Raw genomic sequence first — 23583 nt, forward strand, 5'->3', positions numbered from 1 at the left:
ACTTTTTTGGTTTGCTAACAACTCTGTATAACTCCCCAGTTCTCAATTGTCCTCACACTGTTCTTGAGCACTAATTTTCCCAACCCCATTCCCCATCATGGATCTCAGGCATGCTCATGCATACTCCTGTATGCATACTGGGCTATTATTAAGCCTCGCTCTGTGATCATTCAGTGATCTGTTGCCTCTTTGGATCCTCTTTTGTATACTTGAAAAACAGGGCCCAGATCCTTTGCCATTTGGTTGCTCAGTGTGTAGGAGAAGGTAGCAAAGTGGAACCCAATTGCTGGTACCATCTCATTAACAGAGAGATTAGCAGTGGAAGGTCAACTCAGCACTTTCACTGTGTATACACTACAGTCACTCTGTGGTACAACAAATCTGACCAGACTAGAACGCATATTCCCACAAAATTGACAGTGTTTCTATTCCAAATAGCTCATTTATTAAAAGTTGATTTTGAGTTCCCCTTAAAATTGTTATGTGATGTGAAGTTCTAAAAGTGCTCTATTCATAAAAAAAATTATGTAATATATTTTTTTTAAATAATAATAATAATAATAATAATAATAATAATAATAATATTATCATAAACCCAAAGTAGACAAAATTATACAAAAGCATTACTATTGGCCAAAACTGGCCACATGCACTGTATTACCCACAAACACCTTCAATCAGGTTTTCCTGCCTGACTGATCCCAAAGAGAGGCCAACTGTCATCTTCTCGCTGTCGGAATCTCACGGGTTTTAGATTCCATTTAAGTCTGGTGCATCTGCGCCATCTTCACTCCAGCGGTGGAGACATGTTCATCTCCAGTACGGTCATTATGTTGTCTGGCATGGGGTGGACGCCCTGTCTGCCATATCTGAAAAAGGGGTGCTCTCTCTATCTGCCGTATCTGAAAAAGGGGTGCCCCTGTCTGCCATATCTGAAAAAAGTGGTGCTCTCTCTATCTGCTGTATCTAAATATACTGAAGTCTGACCGGAAGTGTCACAGTACTTATGAGGAAAAAAAAAAAATTGTACACTGGGGTGCAGCACTATATTTTTTGCACCGTACCCCAGTGTACAATTTTTTTTCTCATAAGTACTGCGACACTGCCGGTCAGTCTGCAGTATATTTTTTTCTGCTCATATATATTTCTGTCTCATTTGTATGACGTTGTCGGTGCAGTCAAATGCAGTATGTAATTATTATATATATTTCTGACTTATTTGTGCAACGCTGTTGTTGTACCTCACTTCGTGTTGATAGAAATGGAGGACAAACAATTGAAAGATTAAGAACTACTTCCTACAACTAGTGCTGAAGCTGTTGCCACTAGTCATGACATTGACAATGCAAATCATCAACTTTATCTGCCAACGCCGATACCCAATGGCGTAGAGGGCATGTCAAATCAAAGAAGCAATATTTTACGGTGATAAATAAAACAAGTAAAAATTAGCTGACGAGAAATGTAAAATTGGCAATATGCCATTCACTACACGAAATGGCAAGTTGTGGGGTGAAATCAGACGGTTATTGCATACATGAATACTGGATGCACTTGGAATCCTGGTGCTTGAACACTGACCGCCAGCCTCCCAAAGGTAAGTATCGGGGTCATTGTGGGGGTTAGGGCCCAAAAGGGGGGTTAGGGTTAGGCACTAAAGGGGAAGGTGGTAGCCATATCCACCACTCCCTGACTCTTAGTCCTAGCCTCCACCACAGGTGGGTTATTGTAGGAGACAGGGGTTAGGCACTCTCATGGTCAGGATGCCAGTATCACCGTGACCATCCCAATCGCTGGTAACCTGTATCACACCCATTAATACATTGGGCCGGATGTAATAGCTTGCAAGACGGGCGGAGCTCTGGAGCTTTTTTCAAATCCGCATACATTTACAAGACAAAACCTTGTTGGTTTTGCCTTGTAAACGTTGTGTGTGTGTGTGTGTGTGTGTGTGTGTGTGTTGGGAGGTCACGCTACAATTCTGTGCAAATATAGATCAATAAATGAGGAACAACTGTCTTTTGGCTCCAAAATACCGATGAAATGAAAGCAGCATGCCAATTCCCCTGCGATTACAGGCATTTGCACGCCTGCGGTCAATAATCCTGATGCAGACCAACTGGATCTGTAAGATTATGCTGTCAACGTGGGAGATGTTAAATGACATGAGTACCCGTGCATGAAATGGTACAATCCTTCTGAAGGCAAAAACATTCCCCAGTGTGATGTGTATTACATAGGACATCAGCTAATATGAGACATTAACAATGGTCACAGGTGGAACTTACGTTGCCAGTGTCGTAAGAGCAAATACCATCAGGATTCCTGTTGCAGGTATTTCCTGGATAATAATTAATTGGTGGCCTGCACACTCGGACTGTGACTTTTCCTGGGACACCCTGACCATAAGTGTATCTAGGAAAAATAAAACACAAAATAAAAGGTTTAGCATACTGTACAACAAAAGCTTGTCTAGGTTTTATGAACATTGTGTGCCAAGTGGTACAATATACTAGAGAAGCAGTCCAAAAATAAATCATCTCACACCAAAACCAGCCCACAGCTGTATGTTTACCTGTACCCAATCCACACCTGGCAGTTAGGTTTCTAACACAGTAACCCATGCCCACCCTGGTGCTGTGGAGACCCTGGTGTCATCTGAGCATCTCCTGGTCTCCTATCTCCCTCTACAGACCCAATTCCTTCTGAAAAAGCTTCCTCCTCAATAAACTAATGATTTATATGTGTGCACGCTGCCCACATTTACCATGTCCCCAACTGCTTATCTGTTTTTGAAATCCCAGTGGTGGTTCCTAATGCCACACATTGGTGGCCCCGATAGCCCATGGAGGGAAAGATGCAGAAAAGGATCAGCCAATTGGCTAGAGCAGTAGTTCTCAAATTTGGTCCTCAGGACCCCAAACTGTTCAGGTTTTCCAGGCCACCTAGCAGGTGCACAGGTGTACTCATTACTCACTGACACATTTTAAAAGATCCACAGGTGGAGCAAATTATTTCACTTGTGATTCTATGAGGGACCTGGAAAACATGCACTGTTTGGGGTCCTGAGGACCGAGTTTGAGAACCTATGGGCTAGAGCATGTTTCTCTCCTGCACCACTTCAGAGTCAAAGGTCTCCCAGAAGAGAATACGATTTAGAGATCTTAGCCAAATCCAACTTTAAAATAAACTGGAAATCTTTGTGCCCCCACATTTCCGCTCTAGATCACTTACTTGGCAGTTGCTTTGTATGGCATACGCTTGTCCAGTATGGTTATAGAACTAGGAGCATCAATGTCCAGACTCATTTTAGGCAACACTGGAACACAATGATGTGATAATGTTAGTATCTTGTAACAAAAGCATTAAATCGGTTTTCAGAAGGGGGTGGGGTTCATGACAAATATAGACAGTTTCTCGGGTGCCAAATCGTCAACATGCATTAGGTTGACAGGTACAAAAAGTTGACATGACAATGTTCGACACAAGTTTTTTCATTTCTTGGGGTCAAATCTTGTACGATTGGTAATATGTGACCACCATAAGTGCCATTGTAGTGAGTACAAACAATAAAACTTTACTATATTTGAATTTTTCAGGTTTTTTTTTTTTTTTTTTTTTACTTGCAGTTCGCAGATCACGGTGTGGAATCACAGGGCTTTTAGAGGAGGGTGAACACAGTGCACCAAACAGTACAATCAACAGCAGAGTACAGCGCAGCATAAAGCAGCGCATCCCTATACACGGACTATAGAGCACAGCTCCTTGTGAGTCTTGACACAGTGCAGTTATACAGCAGCATATAATGCAGCAAACAGTACTGTGCCTCCTATACACACTGCCTATTCAGCACAGTCCCTTGTGAGACTCTGCACACATAGTAGTAATAATAATAATATTATAGAGCAGAGTCAATACAGCATACAGCAGTGTGCAGTCAGCCCTGGCACTACCCACTTAGCAAAGGGATTCGCCAGGCTGGATAGGTGCTCTCAGTGCTCTGCATTCCTTCTGCCGCGCCTGTCTCCCCTGCAGCTGCTACTCCTGACACAGTGGCGCTGGCAGCATGAAAAGCCTACTCCCGTGACAGCAGCTGTGTGCAGGTCTTGAAGAGAGGGCGGAGCTACACCGGAATGAGGGGCAGGGCTGCACGGGATGAAGGTGGGTGGAGCCACGTGGGATCAGGCTGCTGTAAGTGTACAGAGGGAGAGGAAAAACTGGCGGCCAGCCAAACTTAGGTAAGTGGGGGGTGAGAGAGGAATATGTGTGTGTATGGTGGGGGTGAATATGTGTGTGTGTGCGCGCGCGCGAATGGTGTGGGGTGTATGTGAGTGTGGGTGCACGCATTATGAATGCTACTACTGGGGGGCATTATGTAAAAGGACACTACTACTGGAGAGCATTATGAATAAGGACGCTACTACTGGAGAGCATTATGTATAAGGACGCTACTACTGGAGAGCATTATGTAAAAGGACACTACTACTGGAGAGCATTATGTAAAAGGACACTACTACTGGAGAGCATTATGTATAAGGACGCTACTACTGGGGGGCATTATGTATAAGGACACTACTACTGGAGAGCATTATGTATAAGGACACTACTACTGGAGAGCATTATGTATAAGGACGCTACTACTGGAGAGCATTATGTAAAAGGACACTACTACTGGAGAGCATTATGTAAAAGGACACTACTACTGGAGAGCATTATGTAAAAGGACACTACTACTGGAGAGCATTATGTATAAGGACGCTACTACTGGGGGGCATTATGTATAAGGACACTACTACTGGAGAGCATTATGTATAAGGACACTACTACTGGAGAGCATTATGTATAAGGACGCTACTACTGGAGAGCATTATGTATAAGGACACTACTACTGGAGAGCATTATGTACAAGGACACTACTACTGGAGAGCATTATGTATAAGGACGCTACTACTGAGGGGCATTATACAGTATATAAGGACACTACTACTGGAGAGCATTATGTATAAGGACACTACTACTGGAGAGCATTATGTATAAGGACGCTACTACTGGAGAGCATTATGTATAAGGACGCTACTACTGGAGAGCATTATGTATAAGGACACTACTACTGGAGAGCATTATGTACAAGGACACTACTACTGGAGAGTATTATGTATAAGGACGCTACTACTGGAGAGCATTATGTATAAGGACGCTACTACTGGAGAGCATTATGTATAAGGACACTACTACTGGAGAGCATTATGTACAAGGACACTACTACTGGAGAGCATTATGTATAAGGACGCTACTACTGAGGGGCATTATACAGTATATAAGGACGCTACTACTGGATGGCATTATGTATAAGGACGCTACTACTGGAGAGCATTATGTACAAGGACACTACTACTGGAGAGCATTATGTATAAGGACACTACTACTGGAGAGCATTATGTATAAGGACGCTACTACTGGAGAGCATTATGTATAAGGACGCTACTACTGGAGAGCATTATGTATAAGGACACTACTACTGGAGAGCATTATGTATAAGGACGCTACTACTGAGGGGCATTATACAGTATATAAGGACACTACTACTGGATGGCATTATGTATAAGGACGCTACTACTGGAGAGCATTATGTACAAGGACACTACTACTGGAGAGCATTATGTATAAGGACACTACTACTGGAGAGCATTATGTATAAGGACGCTACTACTGGAGAGCATTATGTATAAGGACACTACTACTGGAGAGCGTTATGTACAAGGACACTACTACTGGAGAGCATTATGTATAAGGACGCTACTACTGAGGGGCATTATACAGTATATAAGGACACTACTACTGGATGGCATTATGTATAAGGATGCTACTACTGGGAGTATTATGTATAAGGACATTACTACTGGGTGGCATTATGTATAAGGACACTACTACTGGGGGGCATTATGTATAAGCAGCACTTCTGTGGGCACTATGTATAAGGATGCCACTACTGTGAGAATTATGTATAAGCGGCACTGCGACACTTCTGTGGGCATTATGGCCCTCATTCCGAGTTGTTCGCTCGGTATTTTTCATCGCATCGCAATGAAAATCCGCTTAGTACGCATGCGCAATGTTCGCACTGCGACTGCGCCAAGTAACTTTGCTATGTAGAAAGTATTTTTACTCACGGCTTTTTCATCGCTCCGGCGAACGTAATGTGATTGACAGGAAATGGGTGTTACTGGGCGGAAACACGGCGTTTCAGGGGCGTGTGGCAGAAAACGCTACCGTTTCCGGGAAAAACGCAGGAGTGGCCGGAGAAACGGTGGGAGTGCCTGGGCGAACGCTGGGTGTGTTTGTGACGTCAACCAGGAACGACAAGCACTGAAATGATCGCACAGGCAGAGTAAGTCTGGAGCTACTCTGAAACTGCTAAGTAGTTAGTAATCGCAATATTGCGAATACATCGGTCGCAATTTTAAGAAGCTAAGATTCACTCCCAGTAGGCGGCGGCTTAGCGTGTGTAACTCTGCTAAATTCGCCTTGCGACCGATCAACTCGGAATGAGGGCCTATGTGTCAGGATGCTACTACTGGGGGGGCATTATGCATAAAGATGCTACTACTGAGGTCATAATGTATAAGCGGTACTTCTGTGGGCATTATGTATAAGATGTAACTACTGGGGGGCATTATGTATAATGATGCCACTACTGGGGGGCCTTATGTATAATGATGGTACTACTGGGGGCATTATGTATAATGACGGTACTACTGAAGCACTATGTGTATGAATGGCATATTGGGGCATCATTTATAAGAGGCACTTCTGTAGACATTATGCATAAGCTGCACTACTGCTGTAGGCATAATGTGTATAAGTGGCACTACTACGGGCATTCTGTGCATAAGCAACACTACTACCAAGGGCATTATGTATAAGCAGCACTACTACTAGGGGTATTAGGTGTATAAGGGGCACTACTACTGGGGGCATTATGTGTATAAGTGGCATTACTACTATGGGCAGTATACAGTATGTATGATTGGCACTACTGCATGCATTATGTGAATAAGCAGCACTACTACGTGCGGTGCAATGCGAACAAAGATTGTGCAATTGTGTGGCGTAATTTGAAATGGGTGGTACTATTGTACGAGGCCCCTTCCTTGTGAGACCACAACCCTTTTTACGACGCGTTCCAAAGGCACGCGCTGACCCTTTGTGAAGTATGAGAGGGTGCAAATTTATAGTTTGCAGGGGGGGGGGCGCTGAATACCCTAGCACCAGCCCTGCATGCAGTATACCCCCTACAGCTACACACACTATTATTAATAGTGCCTCCACACTGCCAATACAGCCCCTTGTGAGACTCTGGACACATCAGTTGCAGCAGTGTATCCCCTCGTATACATTTATTTACAGTGTTCCCCTAGCCCTAATTAAAATTTACCCTAGTGTTTTTTAATGGATATTAATTCCCTCTATATAGTTTTTTTTTTTTTTTTACAGCAGAGTTAGCGCAGCACAGAGTTAGCTCAGCATGCGATCTCCGCGAAATGGCTCCGAGTCCCGGCCGCGGTGCCTTTTATAGAATTCAAGTCCCACGAGAATCTGACGCCAGGACGGTGATGTCCGGCCTCGCGCTTGGATCGGAGTCTGGCAGGAACACCCATGCCTGATGCTCAGGTGCGCTCGGATCATGGCGTTCAGAGCGGTTCTGATTCCATAGAATCTGAACAGTTTATCCCTATTTATAAGTGAGCATGAGAAGCTTGAATTGGATTCTGAAGGGTAGCCAATGCAGGGTTTGTGGAAATAGTACATTTGGAGAGGAAGACGACCCAGGCAGCAGCATTGAGGATAGATTGGAGTGGAGTGAGGCATTTGTCATGAAGGACAGATCACAGGAGAATACAGTAGTCCAATCTAACGAGGACCGGTGAGTGGGTGAGGGTCTTAGTAGCATCCATGGGGAGAAAATATCTGATCCTGGGAATATTTTTGAGATGGAAACAGCAGGACTGCGAGAGGTACTGAAAGTGTGGTTTGAAGGAGAAGGAGGAGGCAAGGATAATTCCAAGAATAGAGGAGATACAGTAGTTGTGCCACCAATAGATAATGAGATTGTGGGAAGTGAGGTTGTGCGGGTGGATGGGAAGATGATCAGTTCAGTCTTACATAAACAGGATATTGAATGCAAGGCAGGGTTGTTGGTTCAGGTTTAATGGTTTTAGGATTTCTGCAGTAATTATCCTCCATCATGATTGTCATCTGATGTCATTATTATCCAGATTGCTAAGGGTCCTCTGTGCAGCCCTGGTAGCAGTATGCTGCCATGAATATAAAAGTACTTCACTGTATACTCGTACAAATTCCAGCATAGTACTGGATCTATTTTGTAAATTAACAGAAGAAAATGTGAGACTTTGGCCCTAGTCCTGGAATCACATTGTTTCAAGAGGAAGACAGACTGATTGAGATATCTAGGAGTAAAAAAAAAACCAGATGTCAAAAATACTGACCTATAATAGTAAAACTATGCCCAAATGAGAAGATATACCAACCAACTCAAATGTAGGATGGCAGCACGGTCATACAGTAGTTCTTTGTGCACCAATGTCCTACACCTATCCTGATGTTAAGCCCTGAACATCCAAAAACTCTGGTTCCAGAAAAGTGGATTTGGTCCCTCACAACCTCCTACCCATCTCTGAGACGGTATTGTAAAATAATTATCCCAATATCCTACACTCCTGAAGGTATACTGTAGATTGCTTCAATAAAGTCATATAGATAAGCTTACCATACTCATCAACCATTAATGTCTTAGAAGAGGTTCCACTGTTCGTTCCTTCCACTGTTACTGTGTATTGCCCAGGTTCCTGATCATTGAGTAGTGGGATCTCTATCTTCAGAAAGCCGTTCTCTGTTTTCTGATTATCCCACTGAAACATTCGATTCCCAGCAGAATCCTAAATGCAAGTTGGATACTCATTATTTATTTATTACCAGTTATTTATATAGTGCACACATACAGTATTCCGCAGCGCTTTCCATAGAATATTTGTCCATTCACATCAGTCCCTGCCCCAGTGGAGCTTACAATCTATGGGGGTCATTCCGAGTTGATCGCTCGCTAGCTGTTTTTAGCAGCCGTGCGAACGCATAGTCGCCGACCATAGGGGAGTGTATTTTAGCTTTGCAAGTATGCGAACACCTGTGCAGCCGAGCGAGTCGAAAAAGTTTTTTTTAAGTTTCCGATTAGCTCTGGACTTCCTCAGCGCTTGCGATCACTTCAGTCTTTTTGGTCCCGGAATTGACGTCAGACACCTGCCCTGCAAACGCTTGGACATGCCTGCGTTTTTCCAACCACTCCCTGAAAATGGACAGATGACACCCATAAACGCCTTCTTCCTGTCAATCTTCTTGCGATCGGCTTTGCAAATGGATTCTTCGTTATATCCACCGCCCAGCAACGATCTACTTTGTACCCGTACGACGCACCTGCGCAGTAGTGACTTGATCGCTGAGCTGCGAAAAATGGCAGCATGCGATCAGGTCGCAAAGACCGCCTATATGCCCTGCCAGATGTACACACTCTAAGGTTAATTTTTGTAGGAAGCCAATTAACCTACCAGTATATTTTTTTGGATTGTGGGAGGAAACCGGAGGACCTGGAGAAAACCCACACAAGTACGGGGAGAATATACAAACTCCACACAGTTGGCGACGTGGTCGGAATCAAACCCACAACCTCAGTGCTGTGAGGCAGTATTGCTAACCATTACACCATCCGTACTGCCCAATAAATACATTGCATGGTCAAAGCAAGTACATTAAAGAAAAAAAATAGCCTAAAATACATTTATACACCAACAATGGCTACAACATTAATCTTAATTGGCTTGTGATTAATATAAATAAATTACTGTTTGAGCTCTTGTATATATACAGACTGTGAAAGATCGGATACAATTGTATGTTTGCATACAGGTCAGTATGTACAAAAATAAATGTAAATGATACAAAATACACAAAACTCATACATAGCATAGGATTGCTTACCTGTACATATATTGTAGGATACTGGGTGGAGAGAATAGAAGGGGGAAAAAAAAAAAAAAGTTTTATTACTCATGGTAAAGAGAAAAAACACAAAAAAATCCAAAAACACCCTTTGAATACTATGGATATATTATTAGCGCAATACAGGAGAAGGTGCATGTGACAAAATGAGCGATGTAGAAGAGGTAGGGAGGGAGGATAACACATTACACTGCAGTCAGGGGCGGTGTAAGAGAGAAGGGGGCCCGTGTGCAAGCTCCGTGCGGGCTTCCTCTCTTCCGGCGGTGCAGTAGACTCCGGCTTAGTGCCAGAGGCTACTGCAGATGGACAGCTCTACTGTGCAGCGACATGAAAATATGCTAATGCCGCAGGAGGCGTCTGAGGGATAAAGACGCCTCCTGCCAGCATTGCAGATCTGAGTGCTGCGTCCTAAGATGCAGCATCATATTGTCTGCGAGACCATTGGCTATCCGAGCAGCCCTGAGGCTATTCAGATTGGCTATAGAGCGGCGAGAGACAATGGGCAGGAAGTCTGCATTGGAAGACACAGACCCCGTCCTCAGCATCCCCATAAAATGAGGTGAAGCGCCCCTGTTTTCAGGAACGGTAGCCCGATTGACAGGGGGTGATGCGTGCAATGACGCAGGATCCGTTCTGCACATGCGCTACACCATCAGAGATGTACCCAGACCACTGGATTTGTGTACATCTCTGAATTGGGCCTGTGGTCACTATGTCGGCATTGAACATGGCGACATTGATGAAATATTGACATGGTGAGATTGTTGACATTGTGGTTTTAAGGGGAGCGTATTCCTAACCCCTAAGTCTAACATTAACATTCTGTTCATGTCAACGTTTCCAAGTGTAGACATTTATGAAATTTTAACTATGGCGACATCATATCTGCCGACATTCAACAACCTATCTGCATACCGCAGAATAAAGCAGATTGCATTAACAATAGAATATTGATCATCAAATGTGAAACAATGACCGATATAGATTATACACACACACACACACACACACACACACTTAAAGGTGAGAATACAGAAGAGGGGGTAATGGGGGAAGGGGGCTGGGGAATATTCTGCTCGCTCATATTTCTCTTTTATTTAATAAGTTTTACAGCTGGAACAGAAAAAAAACTTTCAGAATCAGAGCATCTTTGATCTAGAAATTCACAACGCATTTCAGAACCGCACTCACCGTCTCTTCCATTGGTTTCAAGTTGTTTTGTAGAGTAAACACATAACAGCGCACTGTGCACAAGAAACAGACGTTAGTGGTAACAGAATAAAATAAGCGGAGTACAAAGAACAGATACAGGATGTGTGACTGAGAGGACTAAACAAAAGCCTCTATGAAGGATCTGTAGGTACAAAATGAGAACGGCAGCTTGGCCCGGCCCAGAGGCAGGACTCTGGGAGGCAACGGAGTCATCTGCCGCCGGGCACCTGTTCTGAAGGGGGGCACCTCTCCTCCCATTCTGTGACACCATTGAATTGATAGCTTCCTCACTGGTCCCTGCACCTTACAAATCACACCCTCTTTATTATACTGAATATACACATTTTACAAGTATCACACCCAGGATTAGGGTACTAATTACCTGGGCCCAGGTCTGATGGAGGTACCCAGTGGGGGCCCAGGTAGCCCCCCCCACACACTTTTACTGGCAGCAGCTGCTCTTCTCTTGCCGCTGTGACCTGGGGCTGCAGTGTGGTCAGGGAGGCGCTTAAAATACAATTTTTTCTGTATTTTTTTCTAAGGGTGCATGGCCACGCCTCCCGTGATCAGGCCACTCCCCCTGAAAAGTACCTGGGCCCAGCCAGGCTATTTACTGCCCGGGATGCAGGTCAGATCACTGCTGTTTCCAAGGAAGAGACAGCGGTGGCAGCACCTCCAACCGCACCCGAATTGGGCCCACTGTGGAGATTTTTATTATTTCACTTTGGGAATTTAAACATTCATTTAGTGTTTGGGTAGATTGGCGCTCTTGTTCGTATACACGGATTATCTATATGCATTTCTTATGTATTGTTGTCTTTTATTGGTATTGCAAACAAAAACACTTAGCTGACTGCGACAGAAGTTCTCTTGTGCTATCGGTAATATTAGTAATTGCAAAACCCAGTTCAGTTCTTCTATTATAGGGATATTGTTGTTTTCACCACAATAAACTGTAATAGGGCTATGACGATCTTATGTGATTAATTCCACAGCCAGCACATATAATTAGGATGTATTATGTCATTTTCGTTTGTTACCACAATACACATAATCTTCACATTTTATATCAGCCTTTCTTTGTTACTCAGGCTTTTGTTACTCAGGCTGTCGATTGGTGTTTGTTGGTAAATAAGTATCTGAATGCTGTTTATAAATTGCAGTAAGTCGGTAATTTCAATGTTATTACTTGTGGTTATATATAGAAGCTCTCTCTATATAATATAATCAGCTTTTATAAATTAGCCTGTTTTATTATGTTTTCATATGTTACTTAGTTGATATACAGTGCGAGAAAATCATTAGAATTCCCTAGTTGTGGTTGTATTATTCTGTGATGCGGATTCTTGCCTGGATAGCGCTGTAGTGTAATGAGGACGCTGTCAATCAGCCAACGTCAATATTTGATTAGGCTGCTACAGGCAGCAGTATCATGGTAAACAGGCAGGACGTCACTTTCCTTCTTTTCAAGCAGGGATCTGATATTCAGTTGTTCATTGCGGAATCGTCTCTGCTCTTATTACTATAAATGTACAGTAGCTGACGTGATTTACTGTAGCAATCTCATACAGTAGTAATTGTCAGCTAGAGAGCTTTATATGCGAAGTAACTACTGCTGTATTATTAATAGCTCATTAATTAATACTGCACATAGGGGGGGGGGGGGGTCTATGTACAAAGCCTTGAAGAGTGATAAAGTGGAAGGAGATAAAGTACCAGCCAATCAGCTCCTTTATGTCATGTTACAGGCAGTGTTTAAAAAATGACAGAAGCTGGTTGGTACTTTATCTCTTTCAAGGCTTAGTTCTTAGACCTTGTCTTTCTCCAAGGCTAGATATATCTACCCTTAAAATATGTTTCATTTAATTGAAACACAGATGATGACTTTTAATATACTGTACAGTACAGTCAGTGATTCCATGTGCACCACTATTGAGAACTCACTGGGTTTCTTTGAGTTTGCATTGATTGGAGTGCACTTAGAGAATGTGGGGCCTGCCATCACCTGACAATATCCACACCTCCACCACTGCTGCACAAAGGTGAGTGACATCAGGAAAACTCTTTCCTAGCCAGCAGCCCCTCTGTCCTCACGTCCATGTGATAACTGCAGAAGGAGCGGTCAGTGACCACTCTGCTTCCTCCTACAATCTGTGAGCTCACCAAACAGGACAGAGAACAGTAGCTGGGGGCAAAAGCAGAGCTGGCCCTAGGCATAGGCAAACTAGGCAAATGCCTAGGGCATTTGGTATGCATAGGGGCACCATCAGCTTCTGCTGATTAAAATGATATGCGGCATGCCTATGTTCTGTGGGGTGGTCTTCAGTATCCCGGCTGTCGGGATCCCGGCGCACATTATACCGGCGCCGGAATCCCGACAGCCGGCATACCGACACTTATTCTCCCTCGTGGGGGTCCACGACTCCCCTGGAGGGAGAATAAAATAGCGTAGCGCGCCACCGTGCCCGCAGCGTGGCGAGCGCAACGAGCCCGCAAGGGGCTCATTTGCGCTCGCCACACTGTCGGTATGCCGGCAGTCGGGCTTCCGGGAGCCCGACCGCCGGCATACCATACTACACCCGTTCTGTGTGTAGCATTTCGTATGCAGATACAGCCACAGTCTCACACAGTATATAGGCATGCTGCATATCATTTTAATCAGCAGAAGCTGCTTGTGCATCCTAGCCACATAGCAATGCAAGTAAGATGCATTTTCAAAACCTTTTTGAATCTCAGCGCGCTAGAGTATCAGAATTTTTTTCACGGCACCTCTAGGCCAAAAGTTTCTTATTGATATATTTAGAAAGCAATATTAAATTAAGTCAATTGTGTTTATATTAGAGATGAGCGGGTTCGGTTTCTTTGAATCCGAACCCGCACGAACTTCACTTTTTTTTTTTCATGGGTCCGAGCGACTCGGATCTTCCCGCCTTGCTCGGTTAACCCGAGCGCGCCCGAACGTCATCATGACGCTGTCGGATTCTCGCGAGACTCGGATTCTATATAAGGAGCCGCGCGTCGCCGCCATTTTCACACGTGCATTGAGATTGATAGGGAGAGGACGTGGCTGGCGTCCTCTCCATTAGAATAGATTAGAAGAGAGAGAGAGAGAGAGAGAGAGAGAGATTGTGCAGACAGAGTTTACCACAGTGACCAGTGCAGTTGTTGTTAAGTTAACTTTTATTTAATATATCCGTTCTCTGCTATATCCGTTCTCTGCCTGAAAAAAACGATACACAGCAGTCACACAGTGTGACTCAGTCTGTGTGCACTCAGCTCAGCCCAGTGTGCTGCACATCAATGTATAAAAGCTTATAATAATTGTGGGGGAGACTGGGGAGCACTGCAGGTTGTTATAGCAGGAGCCAGGAGTACATAATATTATATTAATTTAAAATTAAACAGTGCACACTTTTGCTGCAGGAGTGCCACTGCCAGTGTGACTAGTGGTGACCAGTGCCTGACCACCAGTATAGTAGTATATTGTTGTATACTATCTCTTTATCAACCAGTCTATATTAGCAGCAGACACAGTACAGTGCGGTAGTTCACGGCTGTGGCTACCTCTGTCGGCAGTCGGCACTCGGCAGGCAGTCCGTCCATCCATAATTGTATAATTATATACCACCTAACCGTGGTATTTTTTTTTTCTTTCTTTATACCGTCGTCATAGTCATACTAGTTGTTACGAGTATACTACTATCTCTTTATCAACCAGTGTACAGTGCGGTAGTTCACGGCTGTGGCTACCTCTGTGTCGGCACTCGGCAGGCAGTCCGTCCATCCATAATTGTATTATAATATATACCACCTAACCGTGGTTTTTTTTTCATTCTTTATACCGTCATAGTGTCATACTAGTTGTTACGAGTATACTACTATCTCTTTATCAACCAGTGTACAGTGCGGTAGTTCACGGCTGTGGCTACCTCTGTGTCGGCACTCGGCAGGCAGTCCGTCCATCCATAATTGTATTATAATATATACCACCTAACCGTGGTTTTTTTTTCATTCTTTATACCGTCATAGTGTCATACTAGTTGTTACGAGTATACTACTATCTCTTTATCAACCAGTGTACAGTGCGGTAGTTCACGGCTGTGGCTACCTCTGTGTCGGCAGTCGGCAGGCAGTCCGTCCATCCATAATTGTATTATAATATATACCACCTAACCGTGGTTTTTTTTTCATTCTTTATACCGTCATAGTGTCATACTAGTTGTTACGAGTATACTACTATCTCTTTATCAACCAGTGTACAGTGCGGTAGTTCACGGCTGTGGCTACCTCTGTGTCGGCAGTCGGCAGGCAGTCCGTCCATCCATAATTGTATTATAATATATACCACCTAACCGTGGTTTTTTTTTCATTCTTTATACCGTCATAGTCAGTCATACTAGTTGTTACGAGTATACTACTATCTCTTTATCAACCAGTGTACAGTGCGGTAGTTCACGGCTGTGGCTACCTCTGTGTCGGCAGTCGGCAGGCAGTCCGTCCATCCATAATTGTATTATAATATATACCACCTAACCGTGGTTTTTTTTTCATTCTTTATACCGTCATAGTCAGTCATACTAGTTGTTACGAGTATACTACTATCTCTTTATCAACCAGTGTACAGTGCGGTAGTTCACGGCTGTGGCTACCTCTGTGTCGGAACTCGGCAGGCAGTCAGTCCATCCATAATTGTATTACAATATATACCACCTAACCGTGGTTTTTTTTTCATTCTTTATACCGTCATAGTCAGTCATACTAGTTGTTACGAGTATACTACTATCTCTTTATCAACCAGTGTACAGTGCGGTAGTTCACGGCTGTGGCTACCTCTGTGTCGGAACTCGGCAGGCAGTCCGTCCATCCATAATTGTATTACAATATATACCACCTAACCGTGGTTTTTTTTTTCATTCTTTATACCGTCATAGTCAGTCATACTAGTTGTTACGAGTATACTACTATCTCTTTATCAACCAGTGTACAGTGCGGTAGTTCACGGCTGTGGCTACCTCTGTGTCGGCACTCGGCAGGCAGTCCGTCCATCCATAATTGTATTACAATATATACCACCTAACCGTGGTTTTTTTATACCACCTAACCGTGGCAGTCCGTCCATAATTGTATACTAGTATCCAATCCATCCATCTCCATTGTTTACCTGAGGTGCCTTTTAGTTCTGCCTATAAAATATGGAGAACAAAAAAGTTGAGGTTCCAAAATTAGGGAAAGATCAAGATCCACTTCCACCTCGTGCTGAAGCTGCTGCCACTAGTCATGGCCGAGACGATGAAATGCCAGCAACGTCGTCTGCCAAGGCCGATGCCCAATGTCATAGTACAGAGCATGTCAAATCCAAAACACCAAATATCAGAAAAAAAAAAGGACTCCAAAACCTAAAATAAAATTGTCGGAGGAGAAGCGTAAACTTGCCAATATGCCATTTACCACACGGAGTGGCAAGGAACGGCTGAGGCCCTGGCCTATGTTCATGGCTAGTGGTTCAGCTTCACATGAGGATGGAAGCACTCAGCCTCTCGCTAGAAAACTGAAAAGACTCAAGCTGGCAAAAGCACCGCAAAGAACTGTGCGTTCTTTGAAATCCCAAATCCACAAGGAGAGTCCAATTGTGTCGTTTGCGATGCCTGACCTTCCCAACACTGGACGTGAAGAGCATGCGCCTTCCACTATTTGCATGCCCCCTGCAAGTGCTGGAAGGAGCACCCGCAGTCCAGTTCCTGATAGTCAGATTGAAGATGTCAGTGTTGAAGTACACCAGGATGAGGAGGATATGGGTGTTGCTGGCGCTGGGGAGGAAATTGACCAGAAGGATTCTGATGGTGAGGTGGTTTGTTTAAGTCAGGCACCCGGGGAGACACCTGTTGTCCGTGGGAGGAATATGGCCGTTGACATGCCAGGTGAAAATACCAAAAAAAATCAGCTCTTCGGTGTGGAGGTATTTCACCAGAAATGCGGACAACAGGTGTCAAGCCGTGTGTTCCCTTTGTCAAGCTGTAATAAGTAGGGGTAAGGACGTTAACCACCTCGGAACATCCTCCCTTATACGTCACCTGCAGCGCATTCATAATAAGTCAGTGACAAGTTCAAAAACTTTGGGTGACAGCGGAAGCAGTCCACTGACCAGTAAATCCCTTCCTCTTGTAACCAAGCTCACGCAAACCACCCCACCAACTCCCTCAGTGTCAATTTCCTCCTTCCCCAGGAATGCCAATAGTCCTGCAGGCCATGTCACTGGCAAGTCTGACGAGTCCTCTCCTGCCTGGGATTCCTCCGATGCATCCTTGCGTGTAACGCCTACTGCTGCTGGCGCTGCTGTTGTTGCCGCTGGGAGTCGATGGTCATCCCAGAGGGGAAGTCGTAAGCCCACTTGTACTACTTCCAGTAAGCAATTGACTGTTCAACAGTCCTTTGCGAGGAAGATGAAATATCACAGCAGTCATCCTACTGCAAAGCGGATAACTGAGTCCTTGACAACTATGTTGGTGTTAGACGTGCGTCCGGTATCCGCCGTTGGTTCACAGGGAACTAGACAATTTATTGAGGCAGTGTGCCCCCGTTACCAAATACCATCTAGGTTCCACTTCTCTAGGCAGGCGATACCGAGAATGTACACGGACGTCAGAAAAAGACTCACCAGTGTCCTAAAAAATGCAGTTGTACCCAATGTCCACTTAACCACGGACATGTGGACAAGTGGAGCAGGGCAGGGTCAGGACTATATGACTGTGACAGCCCACTGGGTAGATGTATGGACTCCCGCCGCAAGAACAGCAGCGGCGGCACCAGTAGCAGCATCTCGCAAACGCCAACTCTTTCCTAGGCAGGCTACGCTTTGTATCACCGCTTTCCAGAATACGCACACAGCTGAAAACCTCTTACGGCAACTGAGGAAGATCATCGCGGAATGGCTTACCCCAATTGGACTCTCCTGTGGATTTGTGGCATCGGACAACGCCAGCAATATTGTGTGTGCATTAAATATGGGCAAATTCCAGCACGTCCCATGTTTTGCACATACCTTGAATTTGGTGGTGCAGAATTTTTTAAAAAACGACAGGGGCGTGCAAGAGATGCTGTCGGTGGCCAGAAAAATTGCGGGACACTTTCGGCGTACAGGCACCACGTACAGAAGACTGGAGCACCACCAAAAACTACTGAACCTGCCCTGCCATCATCTGAAGCAAGAAGTGGTAACGAGGTGGAATTCAACCCTCTATATGCTTCAGAGGTTGGAGGAGCAGCAAAAGGCCATTCAAGCCTATACAATTGAGCACGATATAGGAGATGGAATGCACCTGTCTCAAGTGCAGTGGAGAATGATTTCAACGTTGTGCAAGGTTCTGATGCCCTTTGAACTTGCCACACGTGAAGTCAGTTCAGACACTGCCAGCCTGAGTCAGGTCATTCCCCTCATCAGGCTTTTGCAGAAGAAGCTGGAGGCATTGAAGAAGGAGCTAACACGGAGCGATTCCGCTAGGCATGTGGGACTTGTGGATGCAGCCCTTAATTCGCTTAACAAGGATTCACGGGTGGTCAATCTGTTGAAATCAGAGCACTACATTTTGGCCACCGTGCTCGATCCTAGATTTAAAGCCTACCTTGGATCTCTCTTTCCGGCAGACACAGGTCTGCTGGGGTTGAAAGACCTGCTGGTGACAAAATTGTCAAGTCAAGCGGAACGCGACCTGTCAACATCTCCTCCTTCACATTCTCCCGCAACTGGGGGTGCGAGGAAAAGGCTCAGAATTCCGAGCCCACCCGCTGGCGGTGATGCAGGGCAGTCTGGAGCGACTGCTGATGCTGACATCTGGTCCGGACTGAAGGACCTGACAACGATTACGGACATGTCGTCTACTGTCACTGCATATGATTCTCTCAACATTGATAGAATGGTGGAGGATTATATGAGTGACCGCATCCAAGTAGGCACGTCACACAGTCCGTACTTATACTGGCAGGAAAAAGAGGCAATTTGGAGGCCCTTGCACAAACTGGCTTTATTCTACCTAAGTTGCCCTCCCACAAGTGTGTACTCCGAAAGAGTGTTTAGTGCCGCCGCTCACCTTGTCAGCAATCGGCGTACGAGGTTACATCCAGAAAATGTGGAGAAGATGATGTTCATTAAAATGAATTATAATCAATTCCTCCGCGGAGACATTGACCAGCAGCAATTGCCTCCACAAAGTACACAGGGAGCTGAGATGGTGGATTCCAGTGGGGACGAATTGATAATCTGTGAGGAGGGGGATGTACACGGTGATATATCGGAGGGTGAAGATGAGGTGGACATCTTGCCTCTGTAGAGCCAGTTTGTGCAAGGAGAGATTAATTGCTTCTTTTTTGGGGGGGGTCCAAACCAACCCGTCATTTCAGTCACAGTCGTGTGGCAGACCCTGTCACTGAAATGATGGGTTGGTTAAAGTGTGCATGTCCTGTTTTGTTTATACAACATAAGGGTGGGTGGGAGGGCCCAAGGATAATTCCATCTTGCACCTCTTTTTTCTTTTCTTTTTCTTTGCATCATGTGCTGATTGGGGAGGGTTTTTTGGAAGGGACATCCTGCGTGACACTGCAGTGCCACTCCTAGATGGGCCCGGTGTTTGTGTCGGCCACTAGGGTCGCTAATCTTACTCACACAGCTACCTCATTGCGCCTCTTTTTTTCTTTGCGTCATGTGCTGTTTGGGGAGGGTTTTTTGGAAGGGACATCCTGCGTGACACTGCAGTGCCACTCCTAGATGGGCCCGGTGTTTGTGTCGGCCACTAGGGTCGCTTATCTTACTCACACAGCGACCTCGGTGCAAATTTTAGGACTAAAAATAATATTGTGAGGTATTCAGAATAGACTGAAAATGAGTGTAAATTATGGTTTTTGAGGTTAATAATACTTTGGGATCAAAATGACCCCCAAATTCTATGATTTAAGCTGTTTTTTAGTGTTTTTGGAAAAAAACACCCGAATCCAAAACACACCCGAATCCGACAAAAATAATTCGGTGAGGTTTTGCCAAAACGCGTTCGAACCCAAAACACGGCCGCGGAACCGAACCCAAAACCAAAACCCGAAAAATTTCAGGCGCTCATCTCTAGTTTATATGTCAATCTTAGGTTCAATTGTGTGGTAAGAGACAAGATTTGCTTTTGTTTGTCCACATATGTTATGATTGGCAGCCACCAGCACTGGTTTTGCCTGTTACATTGACCATAATTAATTTGAATTGGTGCTAAACCACCAACCCGTGGCACCCCTGTAAGTGTCCCGAGGCACTCCAGGGTGCCACGGCACCCAGTTTGAGAACCACTGGTGTAAGGGACACTGTGTGTGTGTCATTATGTGTATACGTGTATTAATAATGTGCTGCATATGTGTAAGGGACATTATGTGTATAAGGGCATTAATAACGTGTGTCATGTGTAAGGGCCACTACTGTGTGGTATTTTGTGTATAAATGAATTACCAATGGCCCTCATTCCGAGTTGTTTGCTCGTTATTTTTCTTCGCATCGGTGCGATTTTCCACTAAATGCGCAATGTTCGCACTGCGGCAAGTAAATTTGCTAAGAAGTTTGGTATTTTACTCACGGCATTACGAGGTTTTTTCTTCGTTCTGGTGATCGGAGTGTGATTGACAGGAAGTGGGTGTTTCTGGGCGGAAACTGACCGTTTTATGGGTGTGTGTGAAAAAACGCTGGCGTTTCTGGGAAAAACGCGGGAGTGGCTGGAGAAATGGGGGAGTGTCTGGGCGAACGCTGGGTGTGTTTGACGTCAAACCAGGAACGAAACTGACTGAACTGATCACAGTGGCAGAGTAAGTGTCGAACTACTCAGAAACTGCTAAGAAATTACTATTCGCAATTTTGAGAATCTTTCGTTCGCAATTCTGATAAGCTAAGATTCACTCCCAGTAGGCGGCGGCTTAGCGTGTGCAATGCTGCTAAAAGCAGCTTGCGAGCGAACAACTCGGAATGAGGGCCAATGTGTGGCATTATGTTTATAAGGTGCTCTACTGTGAGGCGAAACATATAGAAAGATCACTACTGTGCGGTCTAAAGTGAATAAGGAGCAATTCAGTATGATGTAGTGTGAATAAGGGGCACTTCTGTGAGGAGAAACATTTAGAAGGTAAAGTGGTACTACTGTGTGATATAACATGAATAAGGGACACTATCACATGATATAGTGTGAATAAAGTTGCAGTACTGTGTGGCGTAATTTGAATTGGGGTACTATTGCATGACCATGCCCCTTGCCAGCAAAAACACACCAATTTTTTGGGCTGTGCACCAAATGTGCACACTGTTTCTATTTAAGATACAGGGTAGGAATGCCAAAATAAGGACTGCTATGGGTGAGGGGTGCTTGGAAAAGGGTGCTTGGTCAGAGGTGGAACTAGTGGTGGTGCTGGGGGGCACAAGCCAAAATATTGCCTAGGGCATCAAATTGCCTATGTCCAGCACTGGGAAAAAGGCAATAACTTTATGTACATTGGGCCATCTGAGAGAAGTTTGGGGGGTGGTGTATCAAGCCTTCAAAGGAGTGAAATATTGTAGAAGTCGCCCATAGCAACCAACCAGCTTCTAGCTAACATTTATCAAGTTTATGCTATAACATTACAGAGAAAAGCTGAGGATTACTATGGGCAACTCCCCCCCCCCCCCCCCCCCCCTTTAGGAGGCTTGATACATCTCTTATTTTCCCCTATTTTTTTTTTTTTAAAGGGAGGGGCTATATCCTATTTTTTTCTTGAGAGAACGTGGGGTTATTACTCTTTAAGCAACACTTATTTGTTAAGGTGGGTTCGATATGTGTGACCGGTGGACGGGATGCCGGCAGTCACAATATCTTGAAAGAAGTGAGGTAAATAAGCTCTCCCCTCCTACCAAACGCTAACCCTCTCCGCAGCCTAACCCTAATTTCCCCCTTAGTGCCTAACCCTAATCCTAACCACCATCACCCGGGTGACGCCTAAACATAACCTCCCCCCACCGGTCCTAACCCGCCCACTTTACTTATGGTTGGGATTCCTGGGTCAGCATTTTGACGGGTGTCAGAATTCCGGTGTTGGGATTCTGACTGCCGGTATCTTAAAACACATCCCGTTAAGGTTTCTTCTGTTACAACCATTCATAGAGACTACCCGATACAAAAAAACAAACAAAAAAACTCTTCTGATGTTTAAACATTAAGGAGCCTTGTTTCTAGAAAATACCTATCACAGGATGATAAATCTGCCCCATACCAGGGTAGTTGAGATTTAATTTTAAATGTCACTATTAAAAGTTCACCCGTGTTCCACACACAGAGAAGGCAGCCATTATGAGCATCACTGAGGTAGCTGTACCTCTGTTGTATCCCCAGCTCAGAGCACAAAATGGCTGCCTCCACCATGTGTAAAGAGGGCTTTAATACTAAACAGTGAAAATAATTAGTGTTACCTGTGTCCCCAGGCTTGAACATGTATTTATTCATCTGAATAAATGTTACGTTGACGTTTGGGGCCACCACCACGGCCCTTCGCTCTATGTAATTGAAATCCCCACCGGTTGCTTTGATAGTAATAAAGACTGGAACAGCCGCTGACACCAAAGGTACCTGCATAGAGAAATGAGAAAATAAAAATGGAGTCAGATACGGGAGTAAAATCATTGCATGTTGTTTTACAGATACAGCATATGATTTAGAGAATATATAGATTTGCAGCAAGATCAAGATCTCTGGGATCAATCTTATCACGCCCCTTCCCCACGGTGCATGTGCCTTATGTCATTGTTAGAAACACGTGGGGGAGGGGCGCCAATTCTCTCTCTGGCACAGGGCACCCAAAAAGTCTAGTTACGTCTCTGAGTGTTAGATTACCAGAAGATACAAGCAAAACACTGTAATTGGTGTATTGGAACTAACCGGGAAGTCATAGCATTTGAAGGTGAAGGCTACTGGGATCGACTCATTGATGATGGTGTAGTTTTCGCCATTAACCTCAAGGAAGGCATCAACATTGATGGGTGCGGTTTGGTGCCTGACATCCAAACATCCTCTACCTGTCTGCTCACTCTGCAGCTGGCAAGGGATGTAAAATGCAAATTGCCTGTAAAGAGATAACACATACATATAGATGTAGGTTACAGTGAGTGACGGTGATAAGTGCAGTAGCAGTGGGACTGTCAGTCACTTCTAACACTGCAGGAAGGGTCTCACTGGATTTTACACATAGGGGGTCATTCCGAGTTGATCGTAGCTGTGCTAAATTTAGCACTGCTACGATCATCTTCCCAGACATGCG

General features: G+C 44.7%; 1 protein-coding gene across 2 annotated transcripts in view; it reads right to left on the reverse strand.

Moving 5' to 3' along the window:
• The window catches only part of LOC135056798 (ovostatin-like), a 124748-nt gene that overhangs the window by 49217 nt on the left and 51948 nt on the right, over positions 1-23583 (reverse strand). For both annotated transcript variants that reach the window (XM_063962399.1, XM_063962400.1), the window contains exons 3-9: positions 23205-23388; positions 22739-22895; positions 11263-11315; positions 10051-10071; positions 8789-8957; positions 3235-3319; positions 2289-2415 (exon numbers count right to left, since the gene is read on the reverse strand). In XM_063962399.1, the coding sequence (XP_063818469.1) occupies positions 2289-2415; positions 3235-3319; positions 8789-8957; positions 10051-10071; positions 11263-11315; positions 22739-22895; positions 23205-23388 (796 nt within the window). The remainder of the gene's footprint in view (positions 1-2288; positions 2416-3234; positions 3320-8788; positions 8958-10050; positions 10072-11262; positions 11316-22738; positions 22896-23204; positions 23389-23583) is intronic.

Source organism: Pseudophryne corroboree, chromosome 3 (assembly GCF_028390025.1).
Source record: "Pseudophryne corroboree isolate aPseCor3 chromosome 3, aPseCor3.hap2, whole genome shotgun sequence".
Lineage (NCBI taxonomy): Eukaryota > Metazoa > Chordata > Amphibia > Anura > Myobatrachidae > Pseudophryne > Pseudophryne corroboree.